This window comes from Sminthopsis crassicaudata, chromosome 3, assembly GCF_048593235.1.
Source record: "Sminthopsis crassicaudata isolate SCR6 chromosome 3, ASM4859323v1, whole genome shotgun sequence".
Taxonomy (NCBI): Eukaryota; Metazoa; Chordata; class Mammalia; order Dasyuromorphia; family Dasyuridae; genus Sminthopsis; species Sminthopsis crassicaudata.
The window spans coordinates 620,170,801-620,188,183 of NC_133619.1; the positions used below are offsets into that span (position 1 = coordinate 620,170,801).

Genomic DNA, 17,383 nt, shown 5'->3' on the forward strand with positions numbered 1-17,383 from the left:
AAGAGCCTTCCCCCACCCCCAGCCTAATCCACAAGAGAAGGAGGAAGGGAGGGAGGAAAAGAGCATCTGCACTGGGGAAGGGCCATGGCCAGAATGCCCTGAGCCTCCTCAGAGCCTCCGGCCTCAGGGAGGAGGAGAGAGCTTCCCGAGGGCCCCGAGTCACCGGCCCGTACTGCCCGGTGCATGTTCTTGGACCACTTATACACTTGGCTGCCCTCGGCGGCGGCCCTAGTTCCATCAGTGTCCCCTGGGTCCATGAAGCCCCCGAGGAGGGTGGTTCCATAGGCGTGCTTTATCCCTGGGAACATTAGAGGTGCGTTTTCTGTTTGCGAAGCTTGGGTGGTCTTTGACCCATGGCGGGCATCCAGAGGTGGCTGATGGGCCGGGTGCCCCCACGGAAGCTCTTAGAGTGTCCGGCTGGATGGTCACAAAGGCCACCTCCTCAATTGCATCACTCCAAACTGAGTAAGAGCACAGTACTCCAGAGGAAATCGTTCAAGCTGGCCTTTCCAGGCCAGAGGACGTTTGGTCTGCCCAGAGGTTTGGTGGGCTTGTGCAGGATCTATAGCACCTCACAGCCTCAGCTCTGAGAGGATAACCACCTTCTCTTTGTTCTCCTAGCATCAACAATAAGCTTCAACAGCCAGAGGCAGCGGCTGGGGTGCTGGAGTATGCCATGAAGCATTTTGGAGAGCTGGTGAGTCCTTCCCTTGGCTGGGGAAAGCAGCCCAAGAGGGTGAGGGCACAGGGGCCTGGCCTGGCAGCCAGGCTCTCCGGATGCCTCATTCCTGACATGGCCCCTCGCTGGGTCTTAGAGACCCTTTAGAGAGATCGAGTTTACTGTAAGTCAGAAAATAAAATAGTAAATGTAGGAAAAATTATATGAGAGCCAGTATCGGCACAACACTGAAATACTTATTCTTCTTGGCCCTTTGAGGTGTGAAAAGCACTTTCTGTTTTTATCATGTGGGATCCTGAGGCAGAAGCTGTTCTCCCCCTTTTATAGAAAGGAAATTGAGCCGAGAGACTTGAGACAATTTGCTCAGGATCACAGGGCAAAGTTAACTCTTGGGTCCTTGTGGTGCCGAGTCTAGCACTCTGTCTGCGAAGCCACATCGCTGTCCCCGGTTTGGGAACCTTGGGCTCAAGTCCCGCTGCCCAGCCGTCTGACTGGAGCAAGCCATTTCCCTTCTCTGGACCTCAGTTTCTGCATCTGTAAAATGATGGGATGGGCCTAGACCAGGGCTTCTTACCTTTCCATTCACGGCCCCAAGAAATTTTTAAGTCACTCCACGTATATAGATATATAAAATAGGTATACAAATCAAACTTTGTATTGACTTCTTTGGGAGTCGAGGAGATTCTGTGATTAGGAACAGAGACAAACATTACGTGGTTGATAAGCTTCCCTCCTTAATGCACTGTCTTCAACTTGGTGTAATGGCGCAGAAAGTACATCTGCAAGTTCCGATAGGCTCCCAGGGGCATCTGACATTCATCTTGAATTTTGTGGAAGGAAAGAGATGGAGCCGAGAGGGTGCTCGCTTCTCCCCAGAACAGATCGCGCTTTCTTTTGGCATCTTCAAAGGCAAGCCTGAGATGTGTGGCTGAAAGAAGGTCCCTACATTCTGGTCCACTGGATCTCAACCATGGCAGCCCAGATGTCAGCTTCAAGTCAGAGTCTGCTCCACCTCTGTGGTCCAGAGATAGCTGCTGCCTTGAGGAGCTTTGCCTAAAAGAAGCCCCTAATTTACTTTTTATGTGTTATGTTGAGTACCTCTTAAGCTCCATAGGAACTTGTGTTTCTTGGTGGAGTCCGCCCTGCTTCAGCACAGCTGATCCAAACGCCATCTCATTAGATGTCAGTGTGGTCCACCATGTAAACCTTGCCAATTTTGCAGTCTTCCACAGTTTTGAATCCTGCCCCCCCTCCCTGTGACCCCCGGCCTGATCAGGGATCTGAGCCCCCTTGCTGCCTGCTTGCTCTGAAGACCTCGGCTCTATGCAGATGCACACCAGGAATTCAGGGAGGTGGGCAGACTTGGGAAAGGAATTGAAGCAGCCTTCTGATCAGTTTTGCTGTAAGTCGTCCCCTTGCAGTCAATCTTTTCTCTTTTGGGCCAATTAGAGCCAAGCTGTGAAGAAGGCGGGCAATCCCGTGTAGTTCTGCCTGTGCACAAGAGGCCCAGTTCTAGCAAATGCTAAAGCAAGATGGCCACAAGATTAGTACAGAGACAATGGGAGGTAGGACTGGAGCATCTAGAGCTCTGCCACAGGTGAGAGGACCCACTGATTGCTGGATACAAAAACGTCTTCTTTGAGCAGCAAATATTCAGAACAGAAACTTAAGGAAGTCCCTGGTGTGGGCAGAGGAAATACAAAGACTGGGTAAGGCAGGATCCCACACTCAAGGAGCTCCCCCTCTAGTAGAGGGCCAGGAAACCAACACAGAAGTAGAGTACCTGATAATTTATAAGTGTGCCAGTGAAAACCAAACTGTATTGCTGAACCTTAGAGAAAAAGAAAAATGCAGCCCTTTCCTGGCCACTCCTCCAAGCCCCCACAGCCACGTAGCCCAAGTGTGCACACGTCCCATGTGGAAGGAGAAACCTAAGAAATCTTTGGTGCAGTTTCACTCTCTGGGCCACAGAGACAGATTAGCAGTCCCAGAAATGTCTCAGTGAATCTGTAGACATGTGGGCAGAACAAGTTTTTGTGCCCTAAGAACTGCACTGGAAAAAATCAGATAGTTTTCTGAGGTAACTTTCATTTCCTCACTGGAAACCCACAGAAATTCTGCCCTCTCCCCCAAAGGTGAAGGGATACAAGCTGGGTACAAAAGGGAGGCAGCTTTGGCCTGACGGTCAGGATTCCTAGCTAGAGATGCCTTCATAGAGGAAGAAGGCATTTGAATTGGTCTCTTAAATTGTGTCATCTTTTATACCTTCATTTCAAAATCTGTCTCTCCCAGAAAACTGTCCCTTGTAATAAATAATGAAAAGGAAAGAAAAGGGGTGACCAGGAAGGCCACATCATCTGAGTCTGGTGGCGTATGCTTGTCCCACACACGTAGAAAAGGAGGAAGTGCCTTTCCTGTTCTTTTCTTCAGAGTCAAGCCTAAGGATAGCTAGGGACTTAGTTCCACGAAGAGTTAAAAAAAAAAAAACCTGAAACCTTTGGGAGACATTTCAGCATTTGTTAGTGATTCTGTTTCCCAAGGCAGGCCCAGGATTACATTATCCATACAGAACCACATCATTTAAAAGTAACTCTCTGGGCAGCATCTGCCATCTCTTGACAGAAGTTCTTCAGCTAGTGGTACCATAGCCCCAAAGATAAACTCAGATGGGAATAGTCAGAGAAAGCTCCTGAAAAACACACCAGTCCTCTCTTAAAATTTGGAACTGTCTCTTGAGAGTCAGCTTCTGTTGCTTTAAGACTCCACCTGACTCAGTGCTGCTCACGTGGAGGTCTCTGAGTTTGAGCGTGGCCCCAGCTATGCCCAGGACCCACAGGACCATCATGGAATTCATCCTCTGGGCCCTGCCACAAGCAGAGCTGCCAAGGACTGGGCAAGAGGGAACATTGGTGGAGCATCCAGAGACGGGGACGGGGACGGGGGGGGGAGACATATAAAGATTTCCAAGCAGACTTCTTTTATTTCCTCAGTTATAATCCATTAAGGAGAAACCCAGAGATTAAAGAGCTAAAAAGAGAAAGGCTTCTGCTCCAACAAATGTGTGCTCATTTATGGCCAGCAATTATGCAAGCCCCAGCCCATCTTGTGAGGTTAGACCACAATCTCCAGAAAGGAGCCGCTACTCCCGCTACCTGACCCAGCTCTAACACTTGTACCAGGGAGGCCCTGGCAGCCTTGTGCCCCAACAGAGCTGCCCTTCTACCCCTCACCAGCCTTGGGGCCCTGTGTCCTTCTGCTCCGGGGACTCAAGCCCATGAGTAAGGCAGGCAGGGATGTGTCGGGAGAAGGGACCCAGGCCAGCATTTGCTCTCAGAATATCCTGGCGTCATTTCTGACATTAGAGGCACCAGGGCCGGTACCAAAGCAGATGCCTCCAAGTGTGTTGAAACTCTTTGCCCAGACACAGACTTGAATAAACCAGGAAATTAAATGGCATCCACAGTGTGCTTTTCAAATCAAACATGCAGGCCAGCACCTAAGAAGAATGTGTGGCATACAGTGTGTCCCGGCTGCACCACTTAAGTCCCCAGCTCGTAAATCATAGCCGAAACTCTTCTCTGTCTCCCACCCGACAGGAGATCCAGGCTACCTGGTATGAAAAGCTTCACGAATGGGAAGATGCCCTGGTTGCTTATGACAAAAAGATGGATACAAACAAAGATGACCCTGAGTTAATGCTGGGCCGGATGCGCTGCCTGGAGGCCTTGGGAGAATGGTAAGCCTACATGATGAGATGAAGGGTCTGTTTAAGATTGACCTTTTAGTCACTCATTAAGTCCCCATCTCCACCTTATTGGAATTGGTCTTCCATATAACATCATTATTGTTTCCCAAACCAGCCTCACACATGCACACGCATGCATGCACTCTCTCTCTCTCTTTGTCTCTCTTTCTCTCTCTTTTCCCCCCCATAGACCCTTGTTTCCCAATTGCACTTTAACAAAGTAATGTGATACTGATTAATGGCTGTACTTCTTTCCATACTTGTGTTCCATCCCTTCTCTGCAGAGTAGAAGTAGGATTCATCACTAGCAGTCCTTTGGAATTAAGATTGTGGCTTTGGTTGGAGTTCTAAAGTTGCAAGAGATGTTTGCCTTTACTTTATGGTAAACTGTCTTCTTGGGTTTTTCTTACGTAACTCTATATCGGTTCATATAAATCTTCCCACATTTCTCTGAAAGATTCCTAGCTGTCATTTTTTATGGCACAAAATTCAATCACATTCATGTGCCACAGTTTGTTCAGCCTTTATCCAGGAAGTATGTTTTACCAGTTTCTTGATTCCATAAAAAGTACAGCTGTAAATATTTTTTTTTAATAATAGCTTTTTTCAAAATATATGAATTCACCCTTGCAAAACCTTGTGTTCCAAATTTTTCTCCCTCCTCTCCTAGAAGGACTGAGTAATCCAATATAGGTTAAACATGTGCAATTCTTCCAAACATATCTCCCCAGTCATAATGCTGCACAAGAAAAAAAAAAAAAAGATCAAAAAGAGAAAAAATGAGAAAGAAAACAAAATGCAAGCAAACAAAAAAGTAAAAATGCTACGTTGTGATCTACATTCGGTCACAGTCCTCTCTCTGGGAGCAGATGGCTCTCTCCATCACAAGATGGCCCCCTCTCTTCAATGTACTTTCTACCATCTGAATGTGAAAGCTCTGATTTTAGTTAATTGAGTCATTGACCACAAGCTCATTGGGTAATGAATAAAGACCTTACATCTAATCATCTCTGTCCTGTTCAGAGTATTCAGAGCCTTGGGAGTAAACAGCATTAATGGACTTCTAAATGTAGGCCTCCATTACGTTACTCCATCCCTAGGTACTGATCTCAGGTTAAGAGTTATTTCCTTGACCTAGACCGCACTAGAATTTGCCCTTGGTCTATTCTGCATTTCCAAGTAAACATGCTTAGGATGTAGGCCTCCAAGCCCACTGTAAGGGAAGAAACTCTTTCAGTTTCTTTGACTATAGTGGGGCTTTTTACATTTCAGACAGTACATGTCAACAAGCATGCCTTAAGTATCTACTGTTTGTAAGCTACTGAAAATTCAGAGAAAAGCAAAACAGTCCTTGCCCTCAGAGAGCTTACATTCTATCGAGGGACACTCTGTGTCCCTTTATTGACATCTATACAAAATAGGTACAAAGTGATGTTGGGGGAGGGGGGAGGATACTAGCAGCTGGAGAGTTAGGACGGCTTCATGAGCTCATCCTCACTGCAGATGGCATAATTCAAGGAATTAGACCAAAAAACAATCAGTTCAAAGATGCTTTACTCCCCCTGTAAATCATGAGAACCTGCCCTTGTTGTGGGACCCCCAAGTCTTGTCAAGTCCCCCAGACCACGTCAAGCCCGTGCCTTCGGTTTACACCAGTTCTTTTATAAGCCTTCACCCACATCCGAGGAGGTAGAAAGGTAGGCCCGTAGTCTCCTGTCATGGCTTCTGTTGGCTTAAACTGAGACTTTCTTTTCCTTAAGGGGGCAGCTCCATCAGCAGTGCTGTGAAAAGTGGACCCTAGTCAACGATGAAATACAAGCTAAAATGGCCCGCATGGCTGCTGCAGCTGCTTGGGGTTTAGGTAAACATTCTGTCTGGGACAGAGAGGGTGTTGGCGGGCACTGTGGCACATGGGCAAATGCCTACACAGTGGCAGAGTCAGAATTTTTTGTGCTGGGTTATTTCAAGTAACAACATGAGTAACCACAGAGTGGACAGGTCAGGAGGATTGAGTTTAGTTTTGAACCTTTGCTCTAATCGGCAGCTTTGTCACCAGGCCCCAGACTGATGACAATTAGAGTGTCCAGTCCAAAGTAACCCAGTGAGGTGAGGAGCAAAGAAGGGGTTGTAGGTCATAGGCAAAGTGCTTTGCCAGTGGTACTCAGATACACACTGCTTCACCTCCACCTCTCTTCAGCCTCACTCAAGTCACAAAGCTAGTTCCTTTAGTGAGCACTGGGATCTATCCAAAACATTTTTCAAAAACAAATTGCTTCCTGACGAGTCATCTTTCACTATTTGCTTTTGCCCAAGGGCAGGGAGAATGGATGAGCTGACGTTTCTGAGTAAAAGTCAGGGAAATGCCTTGTAAAATCGCAGTTTGCAGCTAATGAAGCTGATATCCCTTCTGCAGATGGCCTTGGAAATAGTGGAGTTTGATGTCTGTTCGTTCCCCTCAGGGAAATGAATAACTCTTCCTGGCTAGGCTTTTCCTCAGCCATCAAGTGTCTAGCGTGACTAAGGGACCTCTATGCTATGGCTTAGTCTGTCTTTCCATTGTCTTCTGAGAGCCTCTGGTGAGATGAAGAGGTCGTCCAAGCACCACAGGCAGGCTCTTTGACCAGCCCAGTGCTTTGTCCACATAACCAGGGCATTTGAGGAGTTAGGCTTTCTCTGACTCCCCAGGGCCATCTTATGTCCCTTAATAGTGAGAAAAAGAGCTTTCCCGTTGTGTTATTGATAGTGTTAGAAATCTGCCTCCCCAGTCCTTAGGGTCCAGGAGTGCTTGGAAACTTGATATGTCAAGACACATCAGGTTACCTGATGAGACCCGATGATAGGGTCTAGCTCAGTTGCTTCCTCTGCTCTTGGTGCAGGTCAATGGGACAGCATGGAGGAGTATACCTGTATGATCCCTCGGGACACCCATGATGGGGCTTTTTACAGAGCCGTGCTGGCCCTGCATCAGGACCTCTTCTCATTGGCTCAACAGGTAAAAAACCACTTCTACATTATCTCCCTTCCCATCTAATTTAGAGCAGGATGTACAAATAAAAAGCCATCTCTTTTAAGGTAAGAAATCCAGGAGACAGAAAGAGGAGAGAAAGCAGCCTATTGCTCTGTTGGGTATATTGAGCTTGCCTTCATGAGTGCTGCTCAAGGTGGGCCCAGAAGCATCTGCAGCCTTTTTTATCCTTGGGTCACTGCTCTGTGAGAGACAGCTTGGAAGAAGTGTGTCTGGCCCCGTGATTGCCAGAGAGGGCCCAGGTACAGCATGTCCTGCCCCTATCCATTATTGCCTCTCTGTTTTTAATCTTCTTTGTCCTAGCTTTCCTTGGAGACAAAAGAAAGTCTATTAGTTTCTCTGAGTAGAATACAGGGAGTGAATGAAGAGTCTCACACTGCGGCAAATATCAATCCCCAGGTCCTTTTTTGGGCCATGCCGTTGTTTCACATGTTGATTACTTTCTAGGGAACTGACACTTTATTTGAAAATTCTGTGCTGACTTGCAGAATTAGATAATGGAGTAATCAAATCAGCCCTGTCAGGCCCAGACGTGCTTGGATGAGGTGCGTGGATAAATGATCCGAGCACTTAAGGGATGAGGGTTTGGTAATTAACCTTAAACATTTGAAAAAGGAAAAGCTATGCTTGAGAGGTTTTTAAATTGATGGCATAGATGAGGATGTAGCTGTAGTCCCACAGCTGTAGCCAGGACTCGTGGGTACAGGAGGAAGTAGTTGAAACTGTTGTCCATTACAGAGACAGAGGGACCCTCTGGGAGGGACCCATGTTCCCTTGTAAGGAGACCTGAGTGTGGAGGAGTTCTGAAGGCCAGAGAAGGGGTGACTCAGGAGGGAGCAGGGCTTGGGTTCTTCTCTGAGCCCTTTTCTGTTCAAAATATGCACCATCAGGAAACGGGACGGCTGAGCTGTAACCCAGAGGCAGCTGCTCCAGGCAGTGGAGGGCATTGATTATCTGGTACCCCTCCTAAGGTTCAGCTCCAAGGACGTCATGGCCCGGAGGTGACCCGTAGTTCTTAAATGCTCTTTCTCAAAGGCTGGTCCTGGTGAGCTGGAAGGGCTTGGAGAACAGGGCAGATGGGTCTGTCATCCAGGGACCGCCCTGACTAAGAATGGAGAAGCATGCCCCTCATGCGATTGTGGCAGCTCCCCCAAGAGCTCCTACCAGGTCCTCAAGAGAGAGTGTGCCCTGTGGCAGTGCAGGGAGTATCCACTCTGGGAGCATCAATCAGGGCCTCCACCATATCCACAGATGTTCCACTGCTCCTCGATTACAAGTCTCCCAAATTGGGACAGATCGCTTAAGTCCCGTGATATTCATCTCACATTTCCTTCTTTGCTAGAGCTGACTTGTTTTTCAAGGCATTCAGAGCGGAAAAGAGGTTTCTTTCCCTCTTGAAAGAATTCTCCCCTTTGTCATTTCCCCATGATGGAATGGCAGGGGGAGGGAGGAGTCTCTTCACATCATTGGGAAGCCCTGGAGTACCAGTCATGACCCAAACACCCAAATCCAGGGTCCAGTTTCAGCAAGTTTATTTCTCCCTCTCTTCTAGTGCATCGACAAAGCCAGGGACCTGCTGGATGCCGAGCTAACGGCCATGGCGGGAGAAAGCTACAGCCGAGCCTATGGGGTGAGTGGGAGAGCCTGGGGCCAGGGTTCTTTTCTCGATCCATCTGCAGTGTTTTCAAAAGGGGAGCTGTTTGGGTTTACCGGCCCTTGGAAATGTGCTTCTGCCTAGTCTGGTCAGGAGATAACCCTTCCTCAGAAGGGCTGGTTTTAAGATAATCTTCTCTTCTGGATTCCTCATGCTGTGATTAGGATGGAATGTGGTTTGCTTCCTTCAGGCAATGGTTTCCTGTCATATGCTCTCTGAGCTGGAGGAAGTTATCCAGTATAAACTTGTCCCTGAACGGCGCGAGATCATCCGCCAGATCTGGTGGGAGAGGCTGCAGGTAAGGAGGCTTGTGAGAAGAGTATGAGCTTGTCCACTTAAGGGGGACCCCCTCTGCCCGCTTTTGCATTCTTGCTGAATGCCTGCCTTTGCCATAGCAACAGAGTGATTAACTTATATTTAAGGCCATAAATATCAATTATGCATGTGGCTTGTGCGGAATACTTGGCCAAGGGCTGGGGGGAAGTACAGAGCTTAGTGAAGACAGGTGTCCTGTACTGGATTCAAAGGAACACTCCTCAGAGGCCTTCTAAGGACAGAGGGTTTAGCCTCTCTGCAACCTCCTCTTGGTAACACTCCTGTGCACCCAAAATCCAATTTTCTTTCTCTGGCACTTGTGGACAGGTTATTAGAGAAGAAGCTAAGGATGGCAGGAAGGCCTGAACCTAGGACACACTCACACTCTCTCTCTCTCTCTCTCTCTCTCTCTCTCTCTCTCTCTCTCTCTCTCTCTCTCTCTCTCTCTCTCTCTCTGTCTTTCAGTCTCTCTGTCTGTCTGTCTTTCCATCTCTTTTTGTCTGTCTGTCCCTCTCTCTCTCTCTCTCTCTCTCTCTCTCTCTCTCTCTCTCTCTCTCTCTCTCTCTCTCTCTGTCTCTGTCTCTCTGTCTCTCTCTCTCTCTGTCTCTCTCGCTCTCGCTCTCGCTCTCTCGCTCTCTCTCCGTGGGAGAGATGTCTCCTGTGAGCTGGCTACCATTGTGCTGTTCCCCAACCTCTCTGGTGGGATGCTATCTCCATTGAGCAGTCATTTCTTTCCTTTTTTATATTTTTTTTAATTATTAAAGCTTTTTATTTACAAAGCATATGCATGGGTAATTTTTCAGCATTGACCCTTGCAAAACTTTCTGTTCCAAATTTTCCCCCCACTCTCTCCCCCAGATGGCAGGTAGTCCAATACATGTTAAATATGTTTAAATATGTTAGATTCACTATACATATTTATACATTTATCTTGCTGCACAAGATCTAGAAAGAAAAAAAAAACCTGAGAAGGAAAACAAAATGCAAGCAAACCTCAACAGAAAATATGAAAATGATATGTTCCCAGAGTCCTCTCTCTGGGCTGTCTTCATCACTGAACATTTGGAATTGGTTTGAATCCTTTCATTATTGAAGAGAGCCATGTCCCTCAGAATTGATCGTTGCATAATACTGATTTTGTCATGTATAACGATCTCCTAGTTCTGCTCATTTCACTCAGCATCAGTTCATGTGAGTCTCTCCAGGCCTCTCTGAAATCATCCTGCTGATCATTTTTTACAGAGCAATAATATAGAACAATAACATTCATATACCACAATTTATTCAGCCATTCTCCAATTGATGGGCATCCGCTCAGTTTCCAGTTTCTGGCCACTACAGAGAGGGCTGCCACAACCATTCTTGCACATACAGGTCCCTTTCCCTTCTTTAAGATCTCTTTGGGATACAAACCCAGGAGCAACACTGCTGGATCAAAGGGTATGCACAGTTTGATAACTTTTTGAACGTAGTTCCAAATTTGAGCAGCCATTTCAACTGAAAATACCCCCAGCTACTATCACGCCATTTGTCACTTTCACTGAGAAAGGACTTCTTCACTTGGAAGGGACTTTTCCTTATGTTCATTGCATCACTTTTGACCATGTGAATGAGCACAGGTTGCCAAATCAAGTTCCTTGAATTCCCTCACTTATACATTTCAAGGCATGTCCCTTGATGACCAAAAATCTTGCCATTGTTTGGCTAAAGGTAGCCAGCAAGTGAGCATACACTACCTCCTGAGCCTCTTTGGGACCTGAGGGGGCCCTGGTCTTGTCAGTCACAAGCACCCATTCCTACCCGGAGTTCTCTCCTGCTTCTCATTCCCAGTGTGGCTGCTGACTGCTGACCAGAAGCGGCTCTGCGCTTTCTGGGCCATGCAGAAAGCTGGATGGAGCTTTCTGACTCCAAGCAGGCTTCCCAGCACATTCCACTGGAAAGGGAGGGCAACCCTGGGCAAGGAGACTCTATGAATACAGCTGTTTATGGTTCTGAAAAAAAGCACATACAGTTCTTTTACATTTTTATGGCATTTTATTAGTAATTATGAAATGCCTGCTGAATGTTTTGGTGGAAAGTTTTTAAGCACTGGAAAAAGGTTCCATGAAGGAAATATTTCCTTTCTGACTTACATGCACCCTCACTTTTAAGTGCCACTGATGATTGCGGTACTGCAGTGTCCAAATCAGAAACCTGATGATTTTCCTCATAGTATAATAAGCAAAACTTTGTCCCAATACAGATTCAGAAGTTAAAGCACTGGCCAGTCTTGGGTGGAGCTCATGCCTTTCTCCAGTAGGCTCAATCCAACATGGTTTCCCTAAGCCATCATTAGAGGGGGCCAAATTATTTTAGCATCTGGGAGAAACTGACAAAAAGTGGGATTCAATAACAACAACAAAATCACTCTTTGTACTTTCTGTCTTTCTAACTTTATAAGCCATTGTTGCTTTTGTGCTTCCTAGGTTGGAAGGACACTGTGACCCAGGCCCCAAAATAAAGCATGACATATGGTGTGAAAATGTGACTTTGGTTGATGAGATGTTCCGGAAATAGAAAAGAGCTTTTCTGGCCAAGAAGCTGCCAGTGAGGGCTCTGGTCCTTAAAGTCAAAAGTTGATGAATTCATGGAATTCTAGAACTGGAATTGGTTCGGAAGACCATCAGGTCCTATTCTGTCATTCTCCAGAGGAGGACATTGAGACCCTAGAGAGGAAGGGGTACACCCAGTCCCAGAGTCACAGTGTTACTCTTCAGCGATGGGGACAGATGGGAGTCATTGGATCATGGACCATCCCGTCCCTAACAGGAGAAGGCAGGGCCCCTGGATAGGGGTGTGACTTGAGTTTCAATCCTGCCTTAAATTTTGACTTGGCAAAGTCACAAATATCTCTTCATTTCATTTTCTCATCTTTGAAATGAACAGGTTGGACTTGAAGCTTCAAAGGTCCCTTCCAACAAAGTCATGATCCAGAGACTGGGCTTTCTGCCCTTCCCAATCTTTACCTTTATTGTTAGCCATTTTGACTCCATTCTACCCCCTCTGCTGTTGTATGCTTTATGACTTTGTCCTGTCTCCACTCATCTCGTGACAAACCTTATTCTGAAATATTCCCACAATCCACCTTCTCCACTCACAGCATTCATTTTCTTCCACTTAAACAAGGGCTTTGCTGCACCAAGGTAGTCCTTTTTATTCTTCCCTAATTGATTCCTTATCTCATTCCTCATAGATATTATTCCAGACTTCCCCTTTCCCTCTCTCTTCCTCAGCTGAGGAACTTTCCTCTTACAGGAATATTATGAGGATAAAATGAAATAATATTTATCAATGAAATTCTTAATATATATGTTTATATATAAATAAAATGAAAATTTACAAATGAAAAAAATATTTATAAATTAGTACATTGCCCAGCACATAGCAGGCACTTTAAAAAATGCTTCTTCTCTTTCTTTCTTCCCCCTATATCTACCATCTCAGTTCAGGCCCTTAATCATCTTTTTTTTTTTTTTTTTTTCCTGAGGTTGGGGTTAAGTGACTTGCCCAGGGTCACACAGCTAGGAAGTGTTAAGTGTCTGAGACCAGATTTGAACTCGGGTCCTCCTGAATTCAAGGCTGGTGCTCTATCCACTGCGCCACCTAGCTACCCCCCTTAATCATCTTTCACCTAGCTTGTGGCAACACCCTCCCAACTGACCTTCCTGCCTCTGATTCTTCCTAAATTTTGATACCAAAATGATTTCCCTTAACCAGAGATATGACCGTGACTCCCTTACTCAGTCACCTCTGTGGCTCCCTGTTGCCCCAACAATAAAGTAGAAAACTTTTCTTTGGCTTTTAAAGCTCTTTACAAGCTGGCCCCAGTCATCTTGCTCCCTCACTCTGGGATCCGGCCAGTGTGGTGGCCTCTCTGTTCTTCTCCTATAATGCCCAAATCTCCTGTCCTCATGCTCTTGCTGTTGCATCCCTTGTGACTAGAATGACCTCCCTCCATCATCCCTATCTTATGGAATCCCTCTGTCTTTAAGAAGCAGCTCAAGCCTCCCCTTCTATATGAAGCTTTTACTGTTTCACTTCCCACCCCTTACTCCCAACTCTTAAGGTCTCTCTGCCTAACTATCTTGTATTTAACTAGTCTTACTTATTTGTATTTATATTCATGTATTTATTCTTTATGTACGTGCTGGTTTTCCCCTCTGAGGGAATGTGAGCTCCCGCAAAGTGGAATTATGTCACATTTCTTTTACTTTATCTCCAGTGACTCACACAGAACTGGGCACATCTTAGTAAGACCTTTCATAAATGCTGGTCAATTGTGTGATCTACGTGACGAAGAGAATTTAGCCTCCTTAATAGGATTGATTGTTTTTCCCCTTTCAAATTGAAAAATAGTTGGCATATATACACAAATGTGGCACTTTATCTTCTGTTGAATTCAAGTCATGTGTGCATGTGTGGGCATATGTGCGTATTTTAGCAATATATAGTCATTTTTCTACAGCACACAAGAAGGGAATAATAAATGCTATGACTGAGAAGACTAAATAATTCTATTTAATAAAGGATTTTCTTTGTTACTTGGGGATTGAGAAAGAGGGGTAAGGTAGAATATTGATGTGAGACCCTAGGAAGATGCTCACTCACACTTCTAAACCTGCCATCCCTTAGGGCTGCCAGCGGATTGTTGAAGATTGGCAGAGAATCCTCATGGTACGGTCTCTCGTTGTCAACCCCCATGAGGATATGAGAACTTGGCTTAAATATGCAAGTTTATGTGGCAAGAGTGGAAGATTGGTGAGTCCCACCTACTTAACTGCCTCCCACCAAGACTGGTATCAGGAGGAAGTCTGGGGAAGAGGGGATGATGCTCTTATCCCAAACCTGTTTATAACCTATTCTCTTCATCTTATTTTTAAGGCACTTGCTCATAAAACTCTAGTATTGCTTCTGGGAGTTGACCCTTCTCGGCAACTAGACCATCCACTGCCGACTGTCCATCCTCAGGTGACTTATGCCTACATGAAGCACATGTGGAAGAGTGCACGAAAGGTCTGTATCCTCCTTTACCTTTCTTTCTCAAGGACTCTCTCTCTACCTGGTTCTTTGTGATCAGTCTGTAATTTCATGGTCTGGATCTGTTCTCCACTGTGTAGGTCAGAGATCACAGAGTTGGCTCCCGCTCTCAGCCCTTTTAATATTTCCCCCTCACCTCCCTTTTTAAAGAAGGGTAAGTGCGTGCTAGGCTCTCAGGACAGATTCAGAAGGGAAGTTAAAGTGAGCGTATGTGTCTGAAGAGTTTGTCCCCTTTCCATGGGCTTTCTGGGTAGCATCATTGAGTGAGACTGCTTGTACATCCAAGGTGCCTTGAGTCCCAGAGAAAGCCAGTCCCTTTCTTGCCCTTTCTGAACAAATGAAGGGGCTGGATGTTCAGATCATCCACTCTGAAAGATACAGGCTCTGAAGTTGTCTCTTGGAGATCTTTCAAGACCAGTTTGGTTTGTCCAGGATTTCACTGTTCTCCTTTTTTCTGTCATCAAACTGGAATTCACAAGCAACACCACCCAGGGGTACTGGTGCCAGGACCAGGGGAAAAGTCTCACTGGGAGCCAGGCCCGCATCCCTCCTCTTCCCTTTAATGAGAAACTCTTTGGAAATGGGGCTGCCCCTGGTTTGTTTTTTAAAATTGCACTAGACCAAGATCATGTTAACAAAGAATAAATGACCCCTTTTGAGACCAGTCTTTCCCCTGGAGCCTGAATAATGAGTAATTCAGACAGAACTGGCCAAAACTGGCCTCTGCTTTGGCTATTTTCTCATTCAAGAAGAGGGGAACAGTGGTACTACCCCCATCCCCTTCCCTCTCCGCTGTGATTACCACATGGGAGAGAAGGGATGGCCATCAGCAGTTGTGCCAGGGGGGGTAGGATCACGTTTTACTGCAGACCCTTTTCTTTAGTGGGAGAGAGGGTACTTCTGGATGTCACTGCTGGACAGTTCGGGTGGAGATGCAGCTTTATGGGGCCACTAGTCTGGACCCCAGTCCTTTGGTCTTCTCCCGAGATTTTCATCTCGGGAACCCACGGTTCTTTCTTCAAAAAATGAGGACTTTGTTGAGATTGCTGTTTGAGAGGGGCTGGTGTTTTTTCCCCTCCCTTCTACTGAGTTTGCCAGCCCACAGATTTGTGATGCACATTCTGATCTCCTTCCAGTCCAGTGGAAAAAACAAAAGGACCTATTTTGGCCAGTGTAGATAGGAAGGCAGACTGATTTCCTGCCCGGATTTAACCATGGGACTTCTGGGTAATCTTTCAGGAATGCGATCACTACTAAATAGCGTAGCTCATGAAGGTGAGCCTAAATTCTGGGCTTGCCCCCAAGAAAAGTTTAAACCACCCAGATTAAAAATCAAGCCTGTTTAAAATTCCTGCCACATTGGCCTTTTGTGGGAACCATGACAGGAATCCTAGCTCCTAGCTCCATATAGCTGGTAGTCTGATTATTTCTGTTTGTCTACCTCCATACAATTTTCAGAGTACTCTGACATACATGGTCTTACTTGATCCTTTTAACCACCCTGTGAGCAACTGGGTCTAGAGTTATTTCTCCCATCCTGTAGATGAAGAAATTAAGACTCAGAGAGGCTCAGAGGCGGCAATACCACACCCCAAATGAATACAGTTCTTCAGAGCCGCCCTTTGCTCTTTATTCCCACCCGTGCTACACACACTTTGCTTAGTCTGACTTGAGCAGTACCATCTTTGCCTAAGTGTGAGCTTCTCCAGCTGGGGTCATCTCTCCCACCCCCAACCCTGCTCCACGGGAACCTTGGAAAGAGGAAGCATTTGACAGAAAATGTTGTCTTACCTCCCAAGTATTCACTGTACCTGATCTTTGTCATCTGTCTTTACTTTAGTTCTCAAAAGGTCCAAGTAATCTCGGCCCCTTGAGGAATCCCATGAGAACAGATCCCGATGCTTATAGTAGCTAACCTCTGTGCTGTAAGGAGGGAGGAGATCTGATCTTCCTGTCCCTGCCAGGGGATCCTCAGCCATCTCTTTCATTAGACACCTTGGCAGGTTTATGGAAGTCAGGAGGGTCTTCTCAACTGGAAATATAGCTGGTGTCAGGGGCTCCATCAGTGCCGGCCACAATGCAGACCAAGGACGGAGGGGAGGGGAGGGTAGAGGGCCACGGGCCGCTGCCCTGACGCTCTGGTCTGTTCCAGATTGACGCCTTCCAGCACATGCAGCACTTTGTGCAGACCGCCCAACAACAGGCGCAGCATGCCATCGCCACCGAGGACCAGCAGCGCAAGCACGAGCTCCACAAGCTCATGGCCCGGTGTGTGGCTGCTCCCTCGCTTGACCCGGGGTCCCTGCTGCTAGAGCCTGATCCCCATCCACTCCCTCCATGCCCTCCACTCGAGCATCCTGCACAGGCCTGCCTCTTCCTCCCTGTGACCTTGGCCAAAGTATCTCCCCCCCCCCATTTCTCTTTGCAAAATGAAGAAGGAGCCCTGCCCTTTGGCTCCCACCTGCCCCAAGAGTGGTGGGCTTAAACCTAAGGGGGTGCATGGCCCGGCTTCTGCCCTAGGGCTGGGAGTAAGGGAGGAGCAAAGGGGGAAAGAGGGGACTCCCTCCATGCTTCCTCAAAGATCCAGCCGGGAAAGCTTTTGTCCTTGGCAACTTGTGCTGTCAGAGAAGGTGCAGGAGAGGAAGGGATCATTCACCTAAAGCCCCCTCCCCCCAAGCTTCTGGACATCCCGGCAGCTCCAGGGAACTCCAGCCTGGCCTCTCAGAACCTGTCACCAGTTGGGCAAGTCTGACTTCTCAGCTTGTTTCCTCCTCTCGGAAGTGAGAGGTGACCCTGGGGGGGTTATGCGTGGCCAGAGGGACCTCAGCCCTTTAGAGAAAGAATCTGACCATCCCCGAGCCCGGGCCCTTATCCTGACCAAGGAATCCC

General features: G+C 46.9%; 1 protein-coding gene across 1 annotated transcript in view; it reads left to right on the top strand.

The window, feature by feature from the left end:
• MTOR (mechanistic target of rapamycin kinase) overlaps window positions 1-17,383 on the top strand; it is a 110,924-nt gene that overhangs the window by 67,421 nt on the left and 26,120 nt on the right. Inside the window, exons 29-37 of the mRNA XM_074306285.1 lie at window positions 622-697; window positions 4,276-4,415; window positions 6,185-6,285; window positions 7,301-7,416; window positions 9,002-9,079; window positions 9,294-9,401; window positions 14,090-14,215; window positions 14,339-14,470; window positions 16,647-16,762. Of these exons, the coding sequence (XP_074162386.1) occupies window positions 622-697; window positions 4,276-4,415; window positions 6,185-6,285; window positions 7,301-7,416; window positions 9,002-9,079; window positions 9,294-9,401; window positions 14,090-14,215; window positions 14,339-14,470; window positions 16,647-16,762 (993 nt within the window). The remainder of the gene's footprint in view (window positions 1-621; window positions 698-4,275; window positions 4,416-6,184; window positions 6,286-7,300; window positions 7,417-9,001; window positions 9,080-9,293; window positions 9,402-14,089; window positions 14,216-14,338; window positions 14,471-16,646; window positions 16,763-17,383) is intronic.